The 24,228-nt window shown below is 48.5% G+C and overlaps 1 protein-coding gene across 4 annotated transcripts in view; it reads left to right on the top strand.

Moving 5' to 3' along the window:
* BCAS3 (BCAS3 microtubule associated cell migration factor) overlaps positions 1-24,228 on the top strand; it is a 1,792,248-nt gene that overhangs the window by 786,181 nt on the left and 981,839 nt on the right. For 3 of the 4 annotated variants that reach the window (XM_075336241.1, XM_075336239.1, XM_075336243.1), the window contains exon 18: positions 1,878-1,922. The exons of the other annotated variant lie outside the window; for it this stretch is intronic. In XM_075336241.1, coding sequence (XP_075192356.1) covers positions 1,878-1,922 — 45 coding nt within the window. The remainder of the gene's footprint in view (positions 1-1,877; positions 1,923-24,228) is intronic. 4 annotated transcript variants of the gene reach the window in all.

The raw sequence follows: 24,228 nt of genomic DNA, 5'->3' as shown, positions 1-24,228 counted from the left end.
CAGTTTGTTGCAAATATTTGAAGAATGTTTAAATATTTCACTCCAATCTTGGCATACCGCAAGGTAGTAGCTCAGTATTAATTTGATTACTTTTCCCCACAGAAGCCAATTAAGTCTCTTCTCCTAATTTTTTTACTTATGCTAGGAAAATTAGAGCTGATTGGTTTCCATGATGTCAAGTGTTCTTATGATAGCACTGATCTGTCAGATTATGGGTCCTGAAGGACCCATCAGCACATGTACTGAAGTTCTTTTACATGCAGTATATAGCTGTAATCTCCCATAACCCAAGGCAAGAGATAAAGGGATTGTCTGTAATTTATGTACTGATGACCATTCAGTATCTACATTCACTTGAATCTGAGATAAACAGCATTTCTTAGCAGTGGTCACTAAACAATGTACTGCATTGTGGTTTTCCACTCTACACATTGCTTACATTCTGCCACTGCTGGAGCAGTTGTCAGCCGGTCAGTGGGGTAGCCAGGTTCCAGACCACCACTTGTCTCAAACTGATGACCTATCCTGAGGATAGGTCACTAGTGTGTAAGCCTCGGAAAACCCATTTAAAGCAAAATGACATTACACAGTGCTATTTAAATAAGAACATCTTAAATATGGAGTTGGTGGTTCTGTTTACTGCTACCATGGTCCTTCGGAAAATGCTGTGTCTATAGTGCTTCAGGAGGAGGACCATGTCAATCAGCGGTTCTCCACATGAGTGTTATTGAGCTATGGAATTAATGCTATGGAATTAATAGCGCTATATAAATGAATAAAATTATTATTATTATTATTGAGTGCTCTTATTGGGCTCTCTTTGTCAAGCACATTTCCTTTTTAGAATGACTATTGGACAGCACCTACCAAAGAGAGTACATTAAAGAGGCTTTAATACACATTTTCACTATTACTGAAGTTTTTTCCAGATGATTCCTGAGATTGGGCACAATCAATGCAGTTCATAGCCCCACATCTATCATTTCCTGAAACTGTGTTTATTTGTCATTTCTAGACATAATTTAATCTACTTGTGAATTAAATAGTTGTCATAGCACAATCTGCTATGACCAAGAAGATGGGAAACTTGAAAATGAAAGTTCAGTACAATATACCTATAAAATAAAGAATTATCGCCACCAAAGTCCTGTTTGACCCAATCATCTAAGAAAGATATAATAAGTACACGGGGAATATTTTTTTCAACTTTTTATTCCTGTCCAATTATGTAAAACTATTTAGCATCTTCTACTGGTTGACCAATCATGTGGGTTTCCATTAAATATTAATCTACAGTGAATGGTGCTTGTCACTGGAGCTCCAGCCGTTAGACTCATTCACAGGTGGCAAAAAATGAAGATAACGATTAAAGTATATATGAATATTTCTTTAGCTTATTTTGGAAAAAAAGGTAAAATACTTTGTTTAGAAAGAAATTTTATCTGCATAGTAATGGAGGTCATATTTTTAAGATTTTCCATCATATCCTGATTGATGGTAGTCTACTGTTCCTGAGAATGAAGGCTAGTTAATAGGGAATGTGTCAGGAGGGTAGCGTTTCAGAGAGAAGACAACATAGCTGTAAATATGCAGCAACACTCTGCGTCAGGCTGCCCAGTTGAGTCAATTGACAGGTTCCCTTTAAAGACATGTTTAAATCGACAAAATAGCCCATTTTGTTGCCTCCCACATATTGAAACATACATTATGTAGGACTAAATAACCTTGGGAATTTATCATTCAAAAGGTGTATATTGTACAGCTATGTCATATTTCAGTTGTTTTTCAGCATCCAACTAAATAACATGATTTAAGTAATGTATGTTGATAAGGTTTATTTATCTAATTTGTTTTGCCTTTTCCCCTCCTATGTGAAGTCCTTACTTGTTTGGAGCAGGGTGTTTTTCCATTAAAGCTCCTTGGTAAGTTCTAATTCCCTCCCCAGCATGCTTACGACACATGTTCCGTTAACTGGCTTTAGTCAAGTACTTCTGTTTTGCTTGGAGAATGGTTTGATAGAGGCACCTTATTGTTACATAAATGGGTTAGGTCTATGGACTTTTAATTTCTCCAAAATAAAGGTTGAATGGCTAGTCAACTTCTTTAAAAATAACACATTAAAAGGACCTATCAGTTCTGAAAAAAAAATGCAAAAATTAGATTAGATGAAATTCTAAGACTTTCTCATATACATCTGATAAGCAAACCATTTTTTATTTTTCTCAGTATTACAACACAATTTTTAGTTACACCTTTCTATAGTAAGCTCAAAAATGTAAGGTTGAAATGTACCAACTGAGAGAGGGATGATTCTATTCAGCATCGGAATGGTAAATGGAGCTTTTTACTTATAGCAGCAGGATTTAGAGTGGTCTCATTTATTTAATTTCAAAAAGTGGCACTCTCCATCAAATAAAATGTCTTTTTTTAGAAAATCAATAAAAACATGGTCACAGGAGAAAGCAGGTAGCGCTATGGATTATGGATGACGGCCGTTTTGTGTGCTCAAAATGCTTCTAAGGGTCCTGCAGACTGGCTGTTGTCCATAGCGCTATCAGCTTTCGCCATCTCGGCCAGCTCTCCTTTACAAGGGAGCTCTCATCCGGCCAAGCAATCCACTGTTATCTATGAAGGAGCTATTGCCAGATGTCTTATCTCTAGTAGAACAAAGTGATTGACAGTCCGAAATCTGACATGCCCGATCGTCAGCTACCCAAACGATCAGTTGTCTCTGCCACCCCATACACATTAAGCTGTCAACCAAACTGGTGGAGATCGGCAGGTTCAGCCAACATTAGTCTTATATGTATGTAGATCTTAATCAAAGCACCCAGCGAAGCCTGTAGGATTTACCTGTGCTGCTTCTATTCTCATGCAGCTGCTGTATCATCGAGGTTGGTAGCCTTGCTGAGGAAAGCCTGGAAGCAGGCTCAAGCATGTTTCATGCAGAGAAAGTTAATAGGGTATGTCAGAGCCAGGTTTAAGAGCAGTCAGAGAGATTGGTCGGACTGGCTGCTCACATATCCCCACACTGGTATGTGGTACGGCAAGTAAAATTAAGACTAGTTGTCTCCTTCAGGGTCTGTGTGTTTAGGTGTTCAGATCTCCAGTATTGTTTTTCTTTGCTAGGGAATGAGAGTTGGACATTAACCTGAGCGTGTGAACCCGCACTATTGTGTGCACTAGATGCTTTATATTATCATTTTGTGCTATAAAAGACTGGTTTTGGTTATGTTATCTTGAATGGTTTATGAAGTCTAAATAAACCGGCGTGGATGTATCACTGAAACTGCTCCCTGTGCTTACCTCAAATCACAACCGAGTGAGTAGAAACACTACAATAGGGATCATTTTGGATCTTGCCACCTAATTAGCATGAAGTAAAGAGACCCTCATGTGTTGCCTACATGCTGCATTCTAAAGGCCCAGTCACACTAAACAACATCACTAGCAACATCGCTGCTAACGAACAACTTTTGTGACGTAACAGCGATGTTGCTAGTGATGTTGCTGTGTGTGACATCCAGCAACAACCCGGCCCCTGCTGTGAGGTCGTTGGTTGTTGCTGAATGTCCTGGGCCATTTTTTAGTTGTTGCTCTTCCGCTGTGAAGCACACATCGCTGTGTGTGACAGCGACAGAGCAACAACTAAATGTGCAGGCAGTAGGAGCCGGCTTCTGCGGACTCTGGTAACCACAGTAAACATCGGGTAACCAAGAAGCCCTTACCTTGGTTACCCGATATTTACCTTTGTTACCAGAGTCCGCCGCTCTCACGCTGTCAGTGCCGGCTCCTGCTCTGTGCACATGTAGCTGCAGTACACATTGGGTAATTAACCCCATGTGTACTGTAGCTAGGAGAGCAGGGAGCCAGCGCTAAGTGGTGTGCGCTGGTAACCAAGGTAAATATCGGGTTGGTTACCCGATATTTACCTTAGTTACCAAGCGCAGCATCGCTTCCACGTGGCGCTGCTGGCTGGGGGCTGGTCACTGGTTGCTGGTGAGCTCAACCCATGTAGCCACGCTCCAGCGATCCCTGCCAGGTCAGGTTGCTGGTGAGATCGCTGGAGCGTCGCAGTGTGACATCTCACCAGCAACCTCCTAGCAACTTACCAGCGATCCCTATCAGGTTGGATCGTTGTTGGGATCGCTGGTAAGTTGTTTAGTGTGACTGGGCCTTAATAGGCTCCCTGCACACAATGGTATCTCTTGGCACAGAAGCAGATATCCTCACACAACTGTGATATAGAAAGAATCCCAACTTGAGTCAACTTCAGTCTTATCTTCTTAAAGTGCCAAAGCTTTGATCAAAATATGAATAAACTGCTTTGTTTTTTTCTAAGTATATACAGTATACTTTAGAAAAGTTTTTATTTGAACTTATTTTACTTTATGAATTAACCCAGAAGATGATAGGTCCTCTTTAATAGGCCCATGGTTGTGGCCAGTTGATTTTAGTTTTGTTTTTTTTAATTTCTTACATTATCCTGAGTCTATTAAGGTTTATTAGTAAATTGACAACCCCTTTAAGGAAAAATCAATGCTGATATTAAGGAAAAGATGATGGGTCATGTGACTTTCTAAAGACAATGGGAATAGTCACAAGCCAGTTGCATCCGAGATGAACTTACCAGTAACTACCAGCAAGGAAAGAGTCCTTAACCCTTGCGGCACCACAAGAAAGCAACTACGTCTAATATCCAGAGTCTCACAAGGCAATGTGAGACTCAGATCCCAAACCTGTCACAAGTCTCCTAAGGACATGAAGACCCTGATAACAGTCACATTATTGACTAGTCATATAGGCGGGTCCCCAATAGATTATCCCCGCCCGCTGACAGTGACTAACAGGTCTCTGCCTATGTGCTCGTTAAACATACATAGCTGTGATCGTACAGCCAGTGGCTGACACATGCTACTCACAGTTTGGGCAGCATATATAAGCTGACAGGTTCCCTTTAAAAGTATTGATCTGAGCCACTCACTTCTGCATGAGGAGAAGAGTGGCACTGATGATTTTGCATCTGGATACACCAGACAGTTTGCGTGCACTAAGAACATCTGCACATATGTCATTGGAGCTTTTGACATGGAAGTGCGCAGCACTAGACAACCCCGTTGTTGAATCAACCAGTCTTTTTTTGTTAATAATTATTTTGATTAATAAATATTTTGCTGTCAAAGTAGTGGAGGTTCAGACAAATAACACGACACTCTATGGGGCCCTTTGCACACTACGACATCGCAGGTGCGATGTCAGTGGGGTCAAATCGAAAGTGACGCACTTCTGACGTCGCTCTCGACATCGTAGTGTGTAAATCGTTTTAACTACGATTACCGAGCGCAAAGGCGTCGGTATTGTATGATCGGTGTAGTGTCGGTCATTTTCATTATTTTGGCTGTAGCGACGGTACGATGTTGTTCCTCGTTCTTGCGGCAGCACACATTGCTGTGTATGAAGTCGCAGGAGCGAGCGAGGAACATCTCCTATCTGCGTCCTGTCTGCAATGCGGAAGGAAAGAGGTGAGCGGGATGCATCGGGTATTCTAGAATTTACGTATTGTGTCCCATCTCCCCATCGTGCTCCATCCCCTATGCTGCGCACCCCCCATCGTGCTCCATCTCCCATGCTGCGCATTCCCAAACGTGCTCCATCCGCCATGCTGCGCACTCCCAAACGTGGTCCATCCACCATGCTGCGCACTCCCAAACGTGCTCCATCCGCCATGCTGCGCCAGCATCAGCCTCTCTGTCCCCAGCATCAGCCTCTCTGTCCCCAGCATCAGCCTCTCTGTCCCCAGCATCAGCCTCTCTGTCCCCAGCATCAGCCTCTCTGTCCCCAGCATCAGCCTCTCTGTCCCCAGCATCAGCCTCTCTGTCTCCAGCATCAGCCTCTCTGTCCCCAACATCAGCCTCTCTGTCCCCAGCATCAGCCTCTCTGTCTCCAGCATCAGCCTCTCTGTCCCCAGCATCAGCCTCTCTCATCCCAGCATCAGCCTCTCTGTCTCCAGCATCAGCCTCTCTGTCCCCAGCATCAGCCTCTCTGTCCCCAGCATCAGCCTCTCTGTCCCCAGCATCAGCCTCTCTGTCTCCAGCATCAGCCTCTCTGTCCCCAGCATCAGCTTCTCTGTCTCCAGCATCAGCCTCTCTGTCTCCAGCATCAGCCTCTCTGTCTCCAGCATCAGCCTCTCTGTCCCCAGCATCAGCCTCTCTGTCCCCAGCATCAGCCTCTCTGTCTCCAGCATCAGCCTCTCTGTCTCCAGCATCAGCCTCTCTGTCCCCAGCATCAGCCTCTCTCATCCCAGCATCAGCCTCTCTGTCTCCAGCATCAGCCTCTCTGTCTCCAGCATCAGCCTCTCTGTCCCCAGCATCAGCCTCTCTGTCTCCAGCATCAGCCTCTCTGTCTCCAGCATCAGCCTCTCTGTCCCCAGCATCAGCCTCTCTGTCCCCAGCATCAGCCTCTCTCCTCCCAGCATCAGCCTCTCTGTCCCCAACATCAGCCTCTCTGTCTCCAGCATCAGCCTCTCTGTCCCCAGCATCAGCCTCTCTGTCTCCAGCATCAGCCTCTCTGTCTCCAGCATCAGCCTCTCTGTCTCCAGAATCAGCCTCTCTGTCCCCAGCATCAGCCTCTCTGTCCCCAGCATCAGCCTCTCTGTCTCCAGCATCAGCCTCTCTGTCTCCAGCATCAGCCTCTCTGTCCCCAGCATCAGCCTCTCTCATCCCAGCATCAGCCTCTCTGTCTCCAGCATCAGCCTGTCTGTCTCCAGCATCAGCCTCTCTGTCTCCAGCATCAGCCTCTCTGTCCCCAGCATCAGCCTCTCTGTCTCCAGCATCAGCCTCTCTGTCCCCAGCATCAGCCTCTCTGTCCCCAACATCAGCCTCTCTGTCCCCAGCATCAGCCTCTCTGTCCCCAGCATCAGCCTCTCTGTCTCCAGCATCAGCCTCTCTGTCTCCAGCATCAGCCTCTCTGTCCCCAGCATCAGCCTCTCTGTCCCCAGCATCAGCCTCTCTGTCTCCAGCATCAGCCTCTCTGTCTCCAGCATCAGCCTCTCTGTCCCCAGCATCAGCCTCTCTGTCCCCAGCATCAGCCACTCTGTCTCCAGCATCAGCCTCTCTGTCTCCAGCATCAGCCTCTCTCATCCCAGCATCAGCCTCTCTCATCCCAGCATCAGCCTCTCTGTCTCCAGCATCAGCCTCTCTGTCTCCAGCATCAGCCTCTCTGTCTCCAGCATCAGCCTTTCTCATCCCAGCATCAGCCTCTCTCCTGCCAGCATCAGCCTCTCTCATCCCAGCATCAGCCTCTCTCATCCCAGCATCAGCCTCTCTCATCCCAGCATCAGCCTCTCTGTCTCCAGCATCAGCCTCTCTGTCTCCAGCATCAGCCTCTCTGTCTCCAGCATCAGCCTCTGTCCCCAGCATCAGCCTCTCTGTCCCCAGCATCAGCCTCTCTCATCCCAGCATCAGCCTCTCCGTCTCCAGCATCAGCCTCTCCATCCCAGCCTTCCCCAGGATCAGCCTCTCTCCTCCCAGCCTCCTCCAGCACGCCGTGCTCCTCTGCCGACACTCACAGATCCGATCGCATACACTCACACACACCCACACACACACACACACACACCCGATCGCATACACTCACACACACCTGATCGCATACACTCACGCACACACACACTGACGATATCGCACATCCACGCTCATACTCACAACATCCGGAGATACCACATGCTTCTGGCCATGTGATCCTCCGGCAGGTCCTGGAAGGTCACAACAGCACAGTATCGAGGCCGAGAAGCAAGCGATATCGCCGGATGCTGTGAGTATGTGGATGCGATGTGATGTATGTGTGATGTGTGTGTGAGAGTGAGTGTGAGCCGGTGTACACTGGTAACTATGATACACATCGGGTAACTAAGGGACCTTAGTTACCCGATGTGTATAATGGTTAACAGCGTTCATGGGCTCCGTCAAGATCCCAGCATCGCAAGGTTATGTCTGGCGCTGCTGGGATTCTGACGGAGCCGGTGTAGAAGCAAGCGATATCCCAGGATGTTGTGAGTGTGTGGATGTGATGTGTGAGGTGTGTGTGAGAGTGAGTGTGATGTGTGTGTGTGTACTCACCTGGGAATCGGAGCTCCGTGTCAGTTGGGCCAGAGCGAGCGTGCATTGCGTGAGGGGGGTGGGGCCTGCAGAGAGCCGGGGCGAGAGGCCAATCCGTGTGGGGGGGGCGGGGCCATGGCGAGCCCAGCGGCCAATCAGCTTTGTGTCACCGTAAGGACACAATTTCGGAGCATGACAGACAGACAGACAGACAGACAGAATAAGGCAATTATATATATAGATTAGCTTCTATAGGGGAATATAGAAGGAAGGATAGTCATATTGTACTCTTATCAGATAGAGATAATAAAAGCTCCATTTGGTCACATGATGTTGTGTTGATGCATCATGGGATTAATATCAGAGCATATAGGAAGAAATAAGAGGATGAGAGCTACTAATGATGATGCAGACTAAAGGAAATAAAAAAGGTGGCTGGATGAAAATAAGTACACCATATATAAGGGAAGTGCATAGTATGACAGTCAATCACAATCAGGTGAGGATGCCGATACATTAAAAAAATACTGTAAGTGCTTCTTTAAAGGATCGTTCTGTCTAAAATGACAAGCCTGCAGTCAGTTTATGTGACTGCAGACTTGTGAATCCTCACATCGTGCAGACTGCTTGCTGTGTGGATCCTATGGTATCAGCACTGGGAACAGCCGTCGCAAGTATATATTATGCATGCCCCCTGCTAGGATCTGATTCGACAGTTTCCGGTTTGCTCAATGCAAGGCTTTTAGACTGGACAATCCACTTTGGAGCTCTGTTACAAAACATGGAGATTCACCACCATAAAGATATATTAAGAAATTAATGAGAACAAACTTTTGGACCTATTTAGAAAAAAAGTCATGTGCACATATACTTGAAAAAGAAGTTTAAATTTCCACCTAAACACTAGAGATGAGCGAACCGGTCCCGGTTCGGCTCGAGGCGGTTCGCCGAACGGGGGGTCTGGCTCGAGTTCGGCTCGTCGAACGTTCGACGAACCGAACTCGAGCCCATAGGAAACAATGGCAGGCAATCACAAACACAGTAAAACACCTAGAAAACACCCTGAAAGGTGTCCAAAAGGTGACAAACAACTCACAACATAACACAAACACATGGGAAAGTGACAAGGACATATACTCATGTGAAAACAAAACAGCTGGACAAGGAAAAAGAGGGAGACACACAGATATATGAGTATATGCAAAGAAACATCGATTCCATTATTGTGCAACTTGAGCCCTGCTCATTTTAGGCTTCCAATCTGGATAAATTGCCTGAGCTCGCCACGTACGCCTTGAGGATCTTGTCGTGTCCTGCAGCCAGCGTTCTCTCGGAACCTGTCTTCAGTGCTGCTGGGGGTCTGCTGGCAGATAAGCACACGTGTCTGTCCACTGACAATGTGGACCTGGCTCTCAGAGGACTTTTCTTCCCCTGGGTCAGCCAGGGGAGGCGAAAGGCACGCGTATTTTTGAGAGTGCTTCATGCAAAGCATCTTTTTCTTTGTCAAAAGGGGGGCTCAACCGATGCCAGTCAAGTGGGGTGTGTGTGGCCCAGTTAGTGGCAACGAGGGAGACTGTGGTTGGAGTCCCCTCGCTGTGTCTCTAAAAGAACCAAGATGAACAAGTCATGGCTCTCAGAGGACTTTTCTTCCCCTGGGTCAGCCAGGGGACGGGAAAGGCACGCGTATTTTTGAGAGTGCTTCATGCAAAGCATCTTTTTCTTTTTCAAAAGGGGGCTCAACCGATGCCAGTCAAGTGGGGTGTGTGTGGCCCAGTTAGTGGCAACGAGGGAGACTGTGGTTGGAGTCCCCTCGCTGTGTCTCTAAAAGAACCAAGATGAACAAGTCATGGCTCTCAGAGGACTTTTCTTCCCCTGGGTCAGCCAGGGGACGGGAAAGGCACGCGTATTTTTGAGAGTGCTTCATGCAAAGCATCTTTTTCTTTGTCAAAAGGGGGGGTCAACCGATGCCAGTCAAGTGGGGTGTGTGTGGCCCAGTTAGTGGCAACGAGGGAGACTGTGGTTGGAGTCCCCTCGCTGTGTCTCTAAAAGAACCAAGATGAACAAGTCATGGCTCTCAGAGGACTTTTCTTCCCCTGGGTCAGCCAGGGGACGGGAAAGGCACGCGTATTTTTGAGAGTGCTTCATGCAAAGCATCTTTTTCTTTGTCAAAAGGGGGGGTCAACCGATGCCAGTCAAGTGGGGTGTGTGTGGCCCAGTTAGTGGCAACGAGGGAGACTGTGGTTGGAGTCCCCTCGCTGTGTCTCTAAAAGAACCAAGATGAACAAGTCATGGCTCTCAGAGGACTTTTCTTCCCCTGGGTCAGCCAGGGGACGGGAAAGGCACGCGTATTTTTGAGAGTGCTTCATGCAAAGCATCTTTTTCTTTTTCAAAAGGGGGCTCAACCGATGCCAGTCAAGTGGGGTGTGTGTGGCCAAGTTAGTGGCAACGAGGGAGACTGTGGTTGGAGTCCCCTCGCTGTGTCTCTAAAAGAACCAAGATGAACAAGTCATGGCTCTCAGAGGACTTTTCTTCCCCTGGGTCAGCCAGGGGACGGGAAAGGCACGCGTATTTTTGAGAGTGCTTCATGAAAAGCATCTTTTTCTTTGTCAAAAGGGGGGGTCAACCGATGCCAGTCAAGTGGGGTGTGTGTGGCCCAGTTAGTGGCAACGAGGGAGACTGTGGTTGGAGTCCCCTCGCTGTGTCTCTAAAAGAACCAAGATGAACAAGTCATGGCTCTCAGAGGACTTTTCTTCCCCTGGGTCAGCCAGGGGACGGGAAAGGCACGCGTATTTTTGAGAGTGCTTCATGCAAAGCATCTTTTTCTTTGTCAAAAGGGGGGCTCAACCGATGCCAGTCAAGTGGGGTGTGTGTGGCCCAGTTAGTGGCAACGAGGGAGACTGTGGTTGGAGTCCCCTCGCTGTGTCTCTAAAAGAACCAAGATGAACAAGTCATGGCTCTCAGAGGACTTTTCTTCCCCTGGGTCAGCCAGGGGACGGGAAAGGCACGCGTATTTTTGAGAGTGCTTCATGCAAAGCATCTTTTTCTTTTTCAAAAGGGGGCTCAACCGATGCCAGTCAAGTGGGGTGTGTGTGGCCCAGTTAGTGGCAACGAGGGAGACTGTGGTTGGAGTCCCCTCGCTGTGTCTCTAAAAGAACCAAGATGAACAAGTCATGGCTCTCAGAGGACTTTTCTTCCCCTGGGTCAGCCAGGGGACGGGAAAGGCACGCGTATTTTTGAGAGTGCTTCATGAAAAGCATCTTTTTCTTTGTCAAAAGGGGGGGTCAACCGATGCCAGTCAAGTGGGGTGTGTGTGGCCCAGTTAGTGGCAACGAGGGAGACTGTGGTTGGAGTCCCCTCGCTGTGTCTCTAAAAGAACCAAGATGAACAAGTCATGGCTCTCAGAGGACTTTTCTTCCCCTGGGTCAGCCAGGGGACGGGAAAGGCACGCGTATTTTTGAGAGTGCTTCATGCAAAGCATCTTTTTCTTTGTCAAAAGGGGGGCTCAACCGATGCCAGTCAAGTGGGGTGTGTGTGGCCCAGTTAGTGGCAACGAGGGAGACTGTGGTTGGAGTCCCCTCGCTGTGTCTCTAAAAGAACCAAGATGAACAAGTCATGGCTCTCAGAGGACTTTTCTTCCCCTGGGTCAGCCAGGGGACGGGAAAGGCACGCGTATTTTTGAGAGTGCTTCATGCAAAGCATCTTTTTCTTTTTCAAAAGGGGGCTCAACCGATGCCAGTCAAGTGGGGTGTGTGTGGCCCAGTTAGTGGCAACGAGGGAGACTGTGGTTGGAGTCCCCTCGCTGTGTCTCTAAAAGAACCAAGATGAACAAGTCATGGCTCTCAGAGGACTTTTCTTCCCCTGGGTCAGCCAGGGGACGGGAAAGGCACGCGTATTTTTGAGAGTGCTTCATGAAAAGCATCTTTTTCTTTGTCAAAAGGGGGGGTCAACCGATGCCAGTCAAGTGGGGTGTGTGTGGCCCAGTTAGTGGCAACGAGGGAGACTGTGGTTGGAGTCCCCTCGCTGTGTCTCTAAAAGAACCAAGATGAACAAGTCATGGCTCTCAGAGGACTTTTCTTCCCCTGGGTCAGCCAGGGGACGGGAAAGGCACGCGTATTTTTGAGAGTGCTTCATGCAAAGCATCTTTTTCTTTGTCAAAAGGGGGGGTCAACCGATGCCAGTCAAGTGGGGTGTGTGTGGCCCAGTTAGTGGCAACGAGGGAGACTGTGGTTGGAGTCCCCTCGCTGTGTCTCTAAAAGAACCAAGATGAACAAGTCATGGCTCTCAGAGGACTTTTCTTCCCCTGGGTCAGCCAGGGGACGGGAAAGGCACGCGTATTTTTGAGAGTGCTTCATGCAAAGCATCTTTTTCTTTTTCAAAAGGGGGCTCAACCGATGCCAGTCAAGTGGGGTGTGTGTGGCCCAGTTAGTGGCAACGAGGGAGACTGTGGTTGGAGTCCCCTCGCTGTGTCTCTAAAAGAACCAAGATGAACAAGTCATGGCTCTCAGAGGACTTTTCTTCCCCTGGGTCAGCCAGGGGACGGGAAAGGCACGCGTATTTTTGAGAGTGCTTCATGCAAAGCATCTTTTTCTTTTTCAAAAGGGGGCTCAACCGATGCCAGTCAAGTGGGGTGTGTGTGGCCCAGTTAGTGGCAACGAGGGAGACTGTGGTTGGAGTCCCCTCGCTGTGTCTCTAAAAGAACCAAGATGAACAAGTCATGGCTCTCAGAGGACTTTTCTTCCCCTGGGTCAGCCAGGGGACGGGAAAGGCACGCGTATTTTTGAGAGTGCTTCATGCAAAGCATCTTTTTCTTTGTCAAAAGGGGGGGTCAACCGATGCCAGTCAAGTGGGGTGTGTGTGGCCCAGTTAGTGGTAGAAAGCAGTCCTGCCGCAATGGCAAAGCAGTACAACCCAAATCCAAAAACAGAATATGAGGTATAAGCAAGGATTTTAGAATTAAAACATAGCTTTTAATATATTAGTCTAAAACACAAACTAAATAGTATAGTAAAGTGCAGTGCAGTGCAAGAAAATATATAAATAGAAAGATCTCACCCGATTTTCTTGATGAGATAAGAAGCCACTGGAAAGTTCAAGGCAGAAGCAGGTCAATCCGGACCAAACAAGGGGGGGGGGAATGGGGAGCATCCAAAGGACAATATCCCTACCCCTGTCGTGCCCCTGCAATATAATGCTTCCGCCCTTACAAGGGCAGCACCCAAGTCAGGAATGCTCGCCCTACTAACAAATACACCCTCCCAACGCGTTTCCCTCTCTCAGAAGAAAGAGAGTTCATCAGGGGAGAACTCAAAGTAAAGCCTGCAATGGCAGGACGTTACTGCACACAACGTACGGTCGTGTTACAAATGTGTAAACACAGTGCCCTTTCTTGGTGCACATGTGTATGCTAATGGCCAGTGGGACGCTGTATACTGTTAGACCCACAAGCTAAATACCCCTCATACCTCCTGCATGTTCGCCAATCAATCGTGCCACATGTTTATGCAGCCCCTATAATCGATTCATGAATCGTGGATCCGTTCTTCCACTACGCATGCTCAATCAGTCAATCAGCAGCATATTAACGCTGCCTAGCGGTACTCTCACCGCGCATACCCGGAAGCGGTAATACAACCAGATAGTGCTTCCGTGTTCCACCACTTGAACCGCATATTCAGCGCATGCGCGGCGCGCGATCATACAGAAGCTGTAATCAGTCCAGCGGTGCTCTCACCGCGCATGCCCGGAAGTGGTAATGCAATACTTCCGCGTTCCACTCCTTGAGCCGCATATTCCGCGCATGCGCGGCTCGCGAACACATGAAATATGCCATCAACCTAGACAAAACACCCAGTGCGCACGCGCAATGTTGTTACCGCGCGTGCACAGATATAATCATATAACAAATATTAGCGAGCCAGGATTAAAATCTATATTCCGCACATGCGCGGCTCGTGGCCATATAGGAACAGATATGTCTATTATACAGAGAGTCCGCTTGCAGCCCTCAAGTTAGTTAGTAGCCCAAATGCTTCTCATAATGTGCACATCCAGGCACCTATTGAGTGTGGTGACCTAGTACAAATAATTATGATGTCATAAACAGGGGCAGGAGGTATATTAACAATAGTATTCGTAACGGGGGATTACAGAGTCCGACAGTCAGAAAATCAAACACTGCAGTAAAGAGGAGGGGGGGTGGGAAGGAAGCGAAGGACACCCTTCTTGTCGTGTCCAACATAAAGAAACTACATACAATTCCAACCCTCCCCTCAGGTCCCATGGTATAACACCCAAAGAATCTGGGTTGGGCTCAATTATACAAAGGGGGCTCATCATCTTGGTCAATAGCCCAGCTCATTTTAGGCTTCCAATCTGGATAAATTGCCTGAGCTCGCCACGTACGCCTTGAGGATCTTGTCGTGTCCTGCAGCCAGCGTTCTCTCGGAACCTGTCTTCAGTGCTGCTGGGGGTCTGCTGGCAGATAAGCACACGTGTCTGTCCACTGACAATGTGGACCTGGCTCTCAGAGGACTTTTCTTCCCCTGGGTCAGCCAGGGGAGGCGAAAGGCACGCGTATTTTTGAGAGTGCTTCATGCAAAGCATCTTTTTCTTTGTCAAAAGGGGGGCTCAACCGATGCCAGTCAAGTGGGGTGTGTGTGGCCCAGTTAGTGGCAACGAGGGAGACTGTGGTTGGAGTCCCCTCGCTGTGTCTCTAAAAGAACCAAGATGAACAAGTCATGGCTCTCAGAGGACTTTTCTTCCCCTGGGTCAGCCAGGGGACGGGAAAGGCACGCGTATTTTTGAGAGTGCTTCATGCAAAGCATCTTTTTCTTTTTCAAAAGGGGGCTCAACCGATGCCAGTCAAGTGGGGTGTGTGTGGCCCAGTTAGTGGCAACGAGGGAGACTGTGGTTGGAGTCCCCTCGCTGTGTCTCTAAAAGAACCAAGATGAACAAGTCATGGCTCTCAGAGGACTTTTCTTCCCCTGGGTCAGCCAGGGGACGGGAAAGGCACGCGTATTTTTGAGAGTGCTTCATGCAAAGCATCTTTTTCTTTGTCAAAAGGGGGGGTCAACCGATGCCAGTCAAGTGGGGTGTGTGTGGCCCAGTTAGTGGCAACGAGGGAGACTGTGGTTGGAGTCCCCTCGCTGTGTCTCTAAAAGAACCAAGATGAACAAGTCATGGCTCTCAGAGGACTTTTCTTCCCCTGGGTCAGCCAGGGGACGGGAAAGGCACGCGTATTTTTGAGAGTGCTTCATGCAAAGCATCTTTTTCTTTTTCAAAAGGGGGCTCAACCGATGCCAGTCAAGTGGGGTGTGTGTGGCCCAGTTAGTGGCAACGAGGGAGACTGTGGTTGGAGTCCCCTCGCTGTGTCTCTAAAAGAACCAAGATGAACAAGTCATGGCTCTCAGAGGACTTTTCTTCCCCTGGGTCAGCCAGGGGACGGGAAAGGCACGCGTATTTTTGAGAGTGCTTCATGCAAAGCATCTTTTTCTTTGTCAAAAGGGGGGGTCAACCGATGCCAGTCAAGTGGGGTGTGTGTGGCCCAGTTAGTGGCAACGAGGGAGACTGTGGTTGGAGTCCCCTCGCTGTGTCTCTAAAAGAACCAAGATGAACAAGTCATGGCTCTCAGAGGACTTTTCTTCCCCTGGGTCAGCCAGGGGACGGGAAAGGCACGCGTATTTTTGAGAGTGCTTCATGCAAAGCATCTTTTTCTTTTTCAAAAGGGGGCTCAACCGATGCCAGTCAAGTGGGGTGTGTGTGGCCCAGTTAGTGGCAACGAGGGAGACTGTGGTTGGAGTCCCCTCGCTGTGTCTCTAAAAGAACCAAGATGAACAAGTCATGGCTCTCAGAGGACTTTTCTTCCCCTGGGTCAGCCAGGGGACGGGAAAGGCACGCGTATTTTTGAGAGTGCTTCATGCAAAGCATCTTTTTCTTTTTCAAAAGGGGGCTCAACCGATGCCAGTCAAGTGGGGTGTGTGTGGCCCAGTTAGTGGCAACGAGGGAGACTGTGGTTGGAGTCCCCTCGCTGTGTTTTACATGCTTTTAGAAGGGCATGAAATGGCTTGGAGGTTGACTTTCATCATATGCAAACTGTTGGCTACCAAAATGCTGCCTTTCCAACAACTGTGGTTATAGGCAATGAGGAACATACTGATGAAGATGAGACGCAGATACCCGATTGGGATGACAACTTAAATATTCGGTCAGGGCAAGAAGAAACTCGGTCTGAGGGGTAGGGGAGTGCAAACACAACAATTGATGATTAAGTTCTAGATCACACCTACTGTCAACCCACAGTCAGACACTCGAGGAGGTCAACAGAGGCGGTGGAGGAGGATGCAACCGACGTCGAAGTAACCTGGCGCCTTCCTGGACACAGTCGGAGCACTGGTAGCACGTCTACAACTGCATCCTCAGCCACCACTCTGCCTCTGAGCATTATTCGGGGTGGATCAACAGGTCGCATGGCCTCTAAGCCTTGCCTAGCCAGGTCCTTTTTTGACATAGAAAAAGATCGCCCAAATTATGTGATCTGTAAAATTTGTCATGGTTCTCTTAGTAGAGGTCAAAACCTCAGCAGTTTGACAACTTCTTCCATGAATCGTCACATGAATAAATATCATATGGCCCGATGGGAAGCTCACCGTGCTGCAATGCGGCCTAGCGGAGCGAACCATCCACCGCCTGCCCCTTCCAGTGCATCCGCGCGCTCGTCATCTTCTAGGACTGTGGGGACAGCTGTCACACCTGTTTTTCCACCCACAACTTCCACCACTGTAACCGCAACAGGCAGTTTGCTTGGTAGGTCGTCAGTTGGTTTGGAAGGGGAAACAAGTGAGTGTGTACAGCTCTCTCAGACATCGATAGCACCAACTTTGGATGAAGGCAACATCATGTCTCCGCCTGCACTTTCCTCACAAAGCTGCATTTTTCCAGGGACACCCGACTCAACACCGTCTACACACAGCAGCCAGATCTCTGTCCCTCAGATGTGGTCAAATAAAAGGCCACTTCCTGCGACCCATGACAAAGCGAAGAGGTTGACTCTATCCCTCTGTAAGCTGTTGACTACAGAAATGCTGCCTTTCCGCCTAGTGGACACACAGGATTTTAGAGACCTTATGTCTGTCGCTGTGCCCCAGTACCAGATGCCTAGTCGCCACTACTTCTCTAAGAAAGGTGTGCCCGCGCTACACCAGCATGTCGCACACAACATCACCGCTTCCTTGAGAAACTCTGTGTGTGAACGGGTGCATTTCACCACCGATACTTGGACCAGTAAGCATGGACAGGGACGTTACATGTCGCTGACTGGCCACTGGGTAACTATGGTGATAGATGGTGAAGGGTCTGCTGCACAAGTCTTGCCGTCCCCACGACTTGTGTGTCAATCCTCTGTCTGTCCAAGTTCCGCCACTGCTTCTGCATCCTCCACCTCATCTGGGTCCTCCACCTCCGCCCCAAGCCTGCCTGGTCAGGCCACCAGCGTTCTCACTGCGCAGAAGGAATCACGCACCCCTCATTACTATGCTGGTAGCAGAGCGCAACGGCATCAGGCGGTCTTTAGCTTGACATGTCTTTGAAATAGGAGTCACACAGCGACTGAGTTGTGGGCAGCTCTGGAGACTGATTTTGATAAATGGTTGTCTCCACTCAACCTGCAGCCTGGTAAGGCCGTGTGCGACAATGCTGCAAACCTGGGTGCGGCCCTTCGCCTGGGCAAGGTGACACACGTGCCTTGTATGGCTCACGTGTTTAACCTTGTTGTCCAGCAATTTTTAACACACTATCCCGGCCTAGATGGCCTTCTGACCAGGGCACGGAAACTGTCTGCAGTGCTCACTTCCGCCGTTCAACCGCCGCACCTGAGCGACTTGCATCGCTCCAGAAGTCTTTCGGCCTGCCGGTTCATCGCCTGAAATGCGATGTGGCGACACGCTGGAATTCAACTCTCCACATGTTACAGCGACTGTGGCAGCACCGGCGAGCCCTGGTGCAATACGTCATGATGTATAGCCTGGGCCAACGAGATGCAGAAGTGGGGCAGATCACCCTGATGGAGTGATCTCAGATCAAGGACCTATGCACCCTTCTGCACAGTTTCGACATGGCGACGAATATGTTTAGCGCTGACAATGCCATTATCAGCATGACGATTACAGTCATTTACATGCTGGAGCACACGCTAAACACTATTCGTAGTCAGGGGGTGGGACAACAGGAAGGGGAGGAACTACAGGAGGATTCATATGCGCAAGACACAACAACATCACCAAGGTCCAGACGTTCATCATCACCAACGCGGCAGGCATGGGACCATGGGGGACAGGGATCAACAAGGGCGCATGGTAGCAGGTGAGATGTTGAGGAAGGTGCAGGAGGACATGAAGATATGGAGGACGAACTGTCCATGGACATGGAAGACTCAGCAGATGAGGGGGACCTTGGTCAAATTTCAGTTGAAAGAGGTTGGGGGGAGATGACAGAGGAAGAAAGAACGGTTAGCACCTCTATGCCACAAACACAGCGTGGACTTGGTGCGCATGGCTGCGCAAGACACATGAGTGCCTTCTTGTTGCACTACCTCCAACATGACCCTCGTATTGTCAAAATTAGAAGTGATGATGACTACTGGCTTGCCACACTATTAGATCCCCGGGACAAGTCCAAATTTTGTGACATAATTCCACCCATAGAAAGGGACGCACGTATGCAGGAGTATCAGCAGAAGCTGTTACTCGATCTTAGCTCGGCTTTTCCACCAAACAACCGTGCAGGTGAAGGGAGTGATTCTCCCAGTTGTAACTTGACAAACATGGGACGGCCTCGTCATCTTCAACAGTCTACCCGTACCAGTAGGACCGTATCTGGTGCTGGTAACAGCAATTTTATGGAATCTTTTCATAATTTTTTTAGACCCTCCTTTGCAAGGCCACCAGAGACAACAAGTCTGACACATAGTCAACGGATGGAGAGGATGATACAGGAGTATCTCCAAATGAACATCGATGCAATGACTTTGCAAATGGAGCCTTGCTCCTTTTGTGCTTCAAATCTAGAAAAATGTCAAGAGCTCTCCAGTTACGCCTCGAAGATTTTGTCGTGTCCAGCTGCCAGCGTTGTCTCTGAACGTGTCTTCAGTGCTGCTGGGTGTGTGCTGACAGATAAGCGCACGCGTCTGTCCAGTGACAATGTGGACAGACTGACGTTCATCAAAATGAACAAGTCATGGATCCAGAAGGAATTTACTACCCCTGTGTCATCCTGGGGAGAGTAAATGCTTGTGGATTTGGAATGTGCTTGATGCAAATCAAAACATCCTGTTTGCAACTAGGGCACAAGTGCTGCCACTGATAAGGTGTCTGTGTGGGGCCCAATTTTTGGAAAAAAAGGGAGACTCCGCTTGGAGTAACCCTTGCTTGCTGTGTTTTTTAAAAATGATACAAGATGAACAGATCTGAAGGCAAGATGAAGCCAACATCATGTCTCCGCCTGCACTTTTCTCACAAACCTGCATTTTTCCAGGGACACCCTACTCAACACCGTCTACAGACAGCAGCCAGATCTCTGTCCCTCAGATGTGGTCAAATAAAAGGCCACTTACTGCGACCCATGACAAAGCTAAGTGGTTGACTCTATCCCTCTGTAAGCTGTTGGCTACCGAAATGCTGCCTTTACGCGTAGTGGACACACAGGATTTTACAGACCTTATGTCTGTCGCTGTGCCCCAGTACCAGATGCCCAATCACCACTGCTTCTCCAAGAAAAGCATGCCCGCGCTACACCGGCATGTCGCACACAACATCACCACTTCCTTGAGAAAATCTGTGTGCGACAGGGTGCATTTCAACACAGATACTTGGACCAGTAAGCATAGACAGGGTCATTACATGTCACTGACTGGGCACTGGCAAACTATGGTGAGAGATGGAGAAGGGTCTGCTGTACAAGTCTTGCCGTCCCCACGAGTTGTTTCAATCCTTGTTCTGTATGTAGAAGTTAATACACTGCTTCTGCCTCTTCAACCTCGTGTGGGTCCTCTACCTTTGCGCAAACCCTGTGTGGTCAGGCCACCCTTCCTTGCAACTGCGCACAAGGACTACCACACACCTCCTTACTATGCTGGCAGCAGAGCTCAATGCCATCAGGCGGTCAAAGTTTTACTTTGAAATGTATGGGAAATGTGAGTCACACCGCTATTACAGAGAATAGTAGTCAGGCAGGGTCAAAACATTAATTGAGGAACAGGAACAGAATGGGACGGCCAGGAAAGAATCAGAAAACAAGCAGAGGTGAAATGCGTATCGGCCAACAAGGTACATAAACAGCAAGCAGGAAAAGTAGTCAGGTAACAAGCACACAAAATCATAAAACTGAACTGGGGGTAAAATTAACCAGAGGTTCATAGCTATGTCTGGCAGTGGTCTGCAGACAGGATGGGCATAAAAAAGGGTGTGGTGTCTTCCCATTGGTTGTAGCTGAATGATGGTATTTCATCTGTGAGATACCCACCAGCTACATTCAGCCAGAGATTCTGCATCTGTCAAGGTAATGCAGCCCAGTGGGTGAGCATAACCTGCGTCCACCTGCGCCGCTGGCATCGACTACTCTCCCATCATCAGCACTATTCATGAAAGGAACACGTTGTCACCTGGCGACCGGAGTACAAATTGACGGAGCGGACTCCGTTGGTGACTTAACAGCCGTGTGCGGCAATGATGCAAACCTGGCTGCGGGCCATCCTCAGGGCAATGTGACACACGTGCCTTTTATGGCTCACGTGTTGATCCGAATTCTCCAGCAATTTTTAAAACACCATCACGGCCTACATGGCCTTGTGCAGCGGGCACGCTCGCTATGTGCTCACTTCCATCGTGCGCACACAGCAGCTCAACAACTTTCATCACTCCGGAAGTCTTAGGGTCTGGCAGTTAAACGCCGGAAATGCGATGTTCCGACACGCAGGAATTGGAATCTGCACATGTTGCAGCGTGTGTGGCAGCACCGCAGAGCCCTGCTGAAATACGGTAAGACATATAGCCTGGGATAAGTTGATCCAGAGGTGGTGCAGATCACGCTGCTGGAGTGGTGTCAGATCAAGGACCTATGCACCCTGCTACACAGTTTTGAAATGTCGACGAAGATGTTTAGCACTGGCAATGTCATTCTCAGCGTGACAATTCTGGTCATCTACATGATGGAGCACACTGTAATTATTATTCGGAGTCAGGTGTTGGGACAAGAGGAAGGGGAGGAAGTACAGGAGGAGTCATATGCGGAAGGGATAACAAGATCTACGAGGTCCAGATGGTCAGCGGCACCTATGCGGCAGTCATGGTGAGGGAGAGGGATTAACAAGGGCGCATAGTATCAGCAAAAAGTGTTGATGAAAGTGCAGGAGCCCATGAAGAAATGGAGGACGAACTGGCGATGGGCATGGAAGACTCAGCAGATGAGTGAGAGCTTGCTCACATTTCGGTTGTGCGAGGTTGTGGGTAGAGGGCAGAGGAAGGATGCACGATTCTCACCTCTCTGCCACCAACACACCAAGGACTTGGTCCTCCTGGATGCACAAGACACATGAGCGCCTTCTTGCTGCACTACCTACATGACCCTCGGATTGTATGAATTTGAAGTAATCCTGAATACTGGGTTGCCACACTGTTAGATCCCCGGTACAAGACAAAATTTGGCGAACTAATTCCTGCCATAGAAATAGACGCACGTATACAGGAGTATCTGCAGAATGTGGTACGCAATCTTAGATCTACTTTTCCACTAAACACCAGTGCTGCACAGAGTGAATCTCAACACTTTGTCATGGATAGGAGGAAATGGTCTTTTACTTGTCCACATCGGAGGGACCGAGGGATGGCTGCTGTGCTGAGATGGCGTTGAGTACGGTGTCCCTGCACAGTTGCACTTTTGGTCATATCCCAAAATGAGTTGAAAAAGGACAGATGCTGTTGGAAAGGGGAACAGGTGTGTTGTAAAGGGGAAAAAAATTTTGGTCCGTGGATTTGGTGGTTAAACAACTGTAACATTTGCTGAAGAAACAACATCTGTTACAGTGGGACTGGCAGATTTGGATAAAGTGGTATATAATCTGTGACCGCTATATAACAAAAATTAATAAGAAAAGAAAGAGAAAGGTATATATCACCTTCAGCAGTCAGTGTCCACCGTGCTCCCAGTTGGAAAAGGAGAGGTTGGCAACTTGAAGGTTTGGTGGAGGATACAGAGCTGTGTGGCTATGAAACTAATAGTAGCCTGAACCGAGTTAGACGCCATTCGGATCTGGAGACTGTGAGCCCTGTTAGCGTCACAGGGTCCACATGCCCACCCAGCCCAGGAACTCCCTGTTAACAACACAGGGGCCATTGAGTACGCTGACCGTGTGCGTAGGGGCCACACCTGTGGACAGCAGGCGCATCAGCAGCAGCAGGCCTGTTAATGCCACTGGGCTGCACAAGCAGGACTGTTAGGACAGGAGCTGGTCTTAACCGTTCTGCGTTACCAACTGTGGTGGTGGCCTGCATCCACCACCCTATCCCTGCCTACCTCTGGCCTAAAGCCGCAATGGGTTCAACACATGGAGGTGTGCTCTTTCGGAGCATAATAGAAGACTGCGCACCTCCTTGTTGGCTCCAGCCCCTTTTATAACCTGGGTCCGCCCCAAACCAGGGTGAACCACAATGCACCTCCTGGAGACAAAAGCAGAGTGACACGTCATGAGTGGCATAACTAGCGTCCTATTTGGAAACGCAACTTCAATGATGACCTCATGGCTGCCATGACCCAAACACCTCACCAGTCATCGTCTGACCATCAATAATGCGGTGACAAGTCATAGGTGTGGGCCTCTGCAAGCCATTTGGGAGGACACCTGATGCCCTGTGGTCTATATGGGACCCCCACATCAGGGCCAGGGCCAAAGAGTTCATTACCGGACCTAGTCTCTGATGCAGGAAGTGCCTGAGCATGCTCAGTAGCATGAAATACAGTCTCTGAAAAAAGACTATCAGCTTTAGCATGGTGTCTAGGCACAAAACAGGACTTAGACCCGGCACAGAATGCAAGCACCTGTGCAAAGAGGCTTTTCACACTTAGTGTGGGAGCATGCGCTGTATCCCGAAATGAAGACTTAGCGTCAGGAATGGCACAGTCAGGCTGAGCATACTCACTAGGCGAAACACTGTAATTATGCTGCAGCTGGGGTACATCGGCACACGCATGCGCACTAGCTGCCTCTCCACACTTAGACGTGGAGGGGAAATTTGTCTTGGAGATGCTGTCTATGAACAGAAGGAAAAGCTAAAGGAAGCCTGACTTTCTATCCCTCCGAATTATGAAATGCAGCAATGAATTCCATGAGTTTGCTATAACATTAGCGTAGCTAAATGTGCATGAGGGTGTGATGTAGAGGTGCTAGAAATAGCTTGTCACCAGTGGGGCACTAATGGAATACAACAGCCAGTTCTATGATGCCACAAAATGGCAGTATTTTGTGCTATCATTATAGCTTATTAAAAACAGAGCACGAGGTTGTCATGCAGAGGTGCTGCACATAGATTTGCAGTAGTGTGAATAGACAAAAGTACAATAGCCACGTTTAGGATACAACTAGGTACAGTGAGTGTTTGCTAGTATAATGGCTGAGTTTAAAAAAGTTTGAGTGTGCAATGCAGGCAGATGTCCTGCAAATATCGTTCCAATACTGTGAATTGACAAAAGTACAATAGCCACGTTTAGGATACAACTAGGTACAGTGAGTGTTTGCTAGTATAATGGCTGAGTTTAAAAAAGTTTGAGTGTGCAATGCAGGCAGACGTGCTGCAAATAACGTTCCAATACTGTGAATAGACAAAAGTACAATAGCCACGTTTAGGATACAACTAGGTACACTGAGTGTTTGCTACTATAAATGGCTGAGTTTAAAAAAGTTTGAGTGTGCAATGCAGGCAGACGTGCTGCAAATAACGTTCCAATACTGTGAATTGACAAAAGTACAATAGCCACGTTTAGGATACAACTAGGTACAGTGAGTGTTTGCTAGTATAATGGCTGAGTTTAAAAAAGTTTGAGTGTGCAATGCAGGCAGACGTGCTGCAAATAACGTTCCAATACTGTG

This window comes from Anomaloglossus baeobatrachus, chromosome 2 (genome assembly GCF_048569485.1).
Source record: "Anomaloglossus baeobatrachus isolate aAnoBae1 chromosome 2, aAnoBae1.hap1, whole genome shotgun sequence".
In the NCBI taxonomy this organism is placed as follows: Eukaryota; Metazoa; Chordata; class Amphibia; order Anura; family Aromobatidae; genus Anomaloglossus; species Anomaloglossus baeobatrachus.
This window is presented reverse-complemented; position numbering and strand designations above follow the sequence as displayed.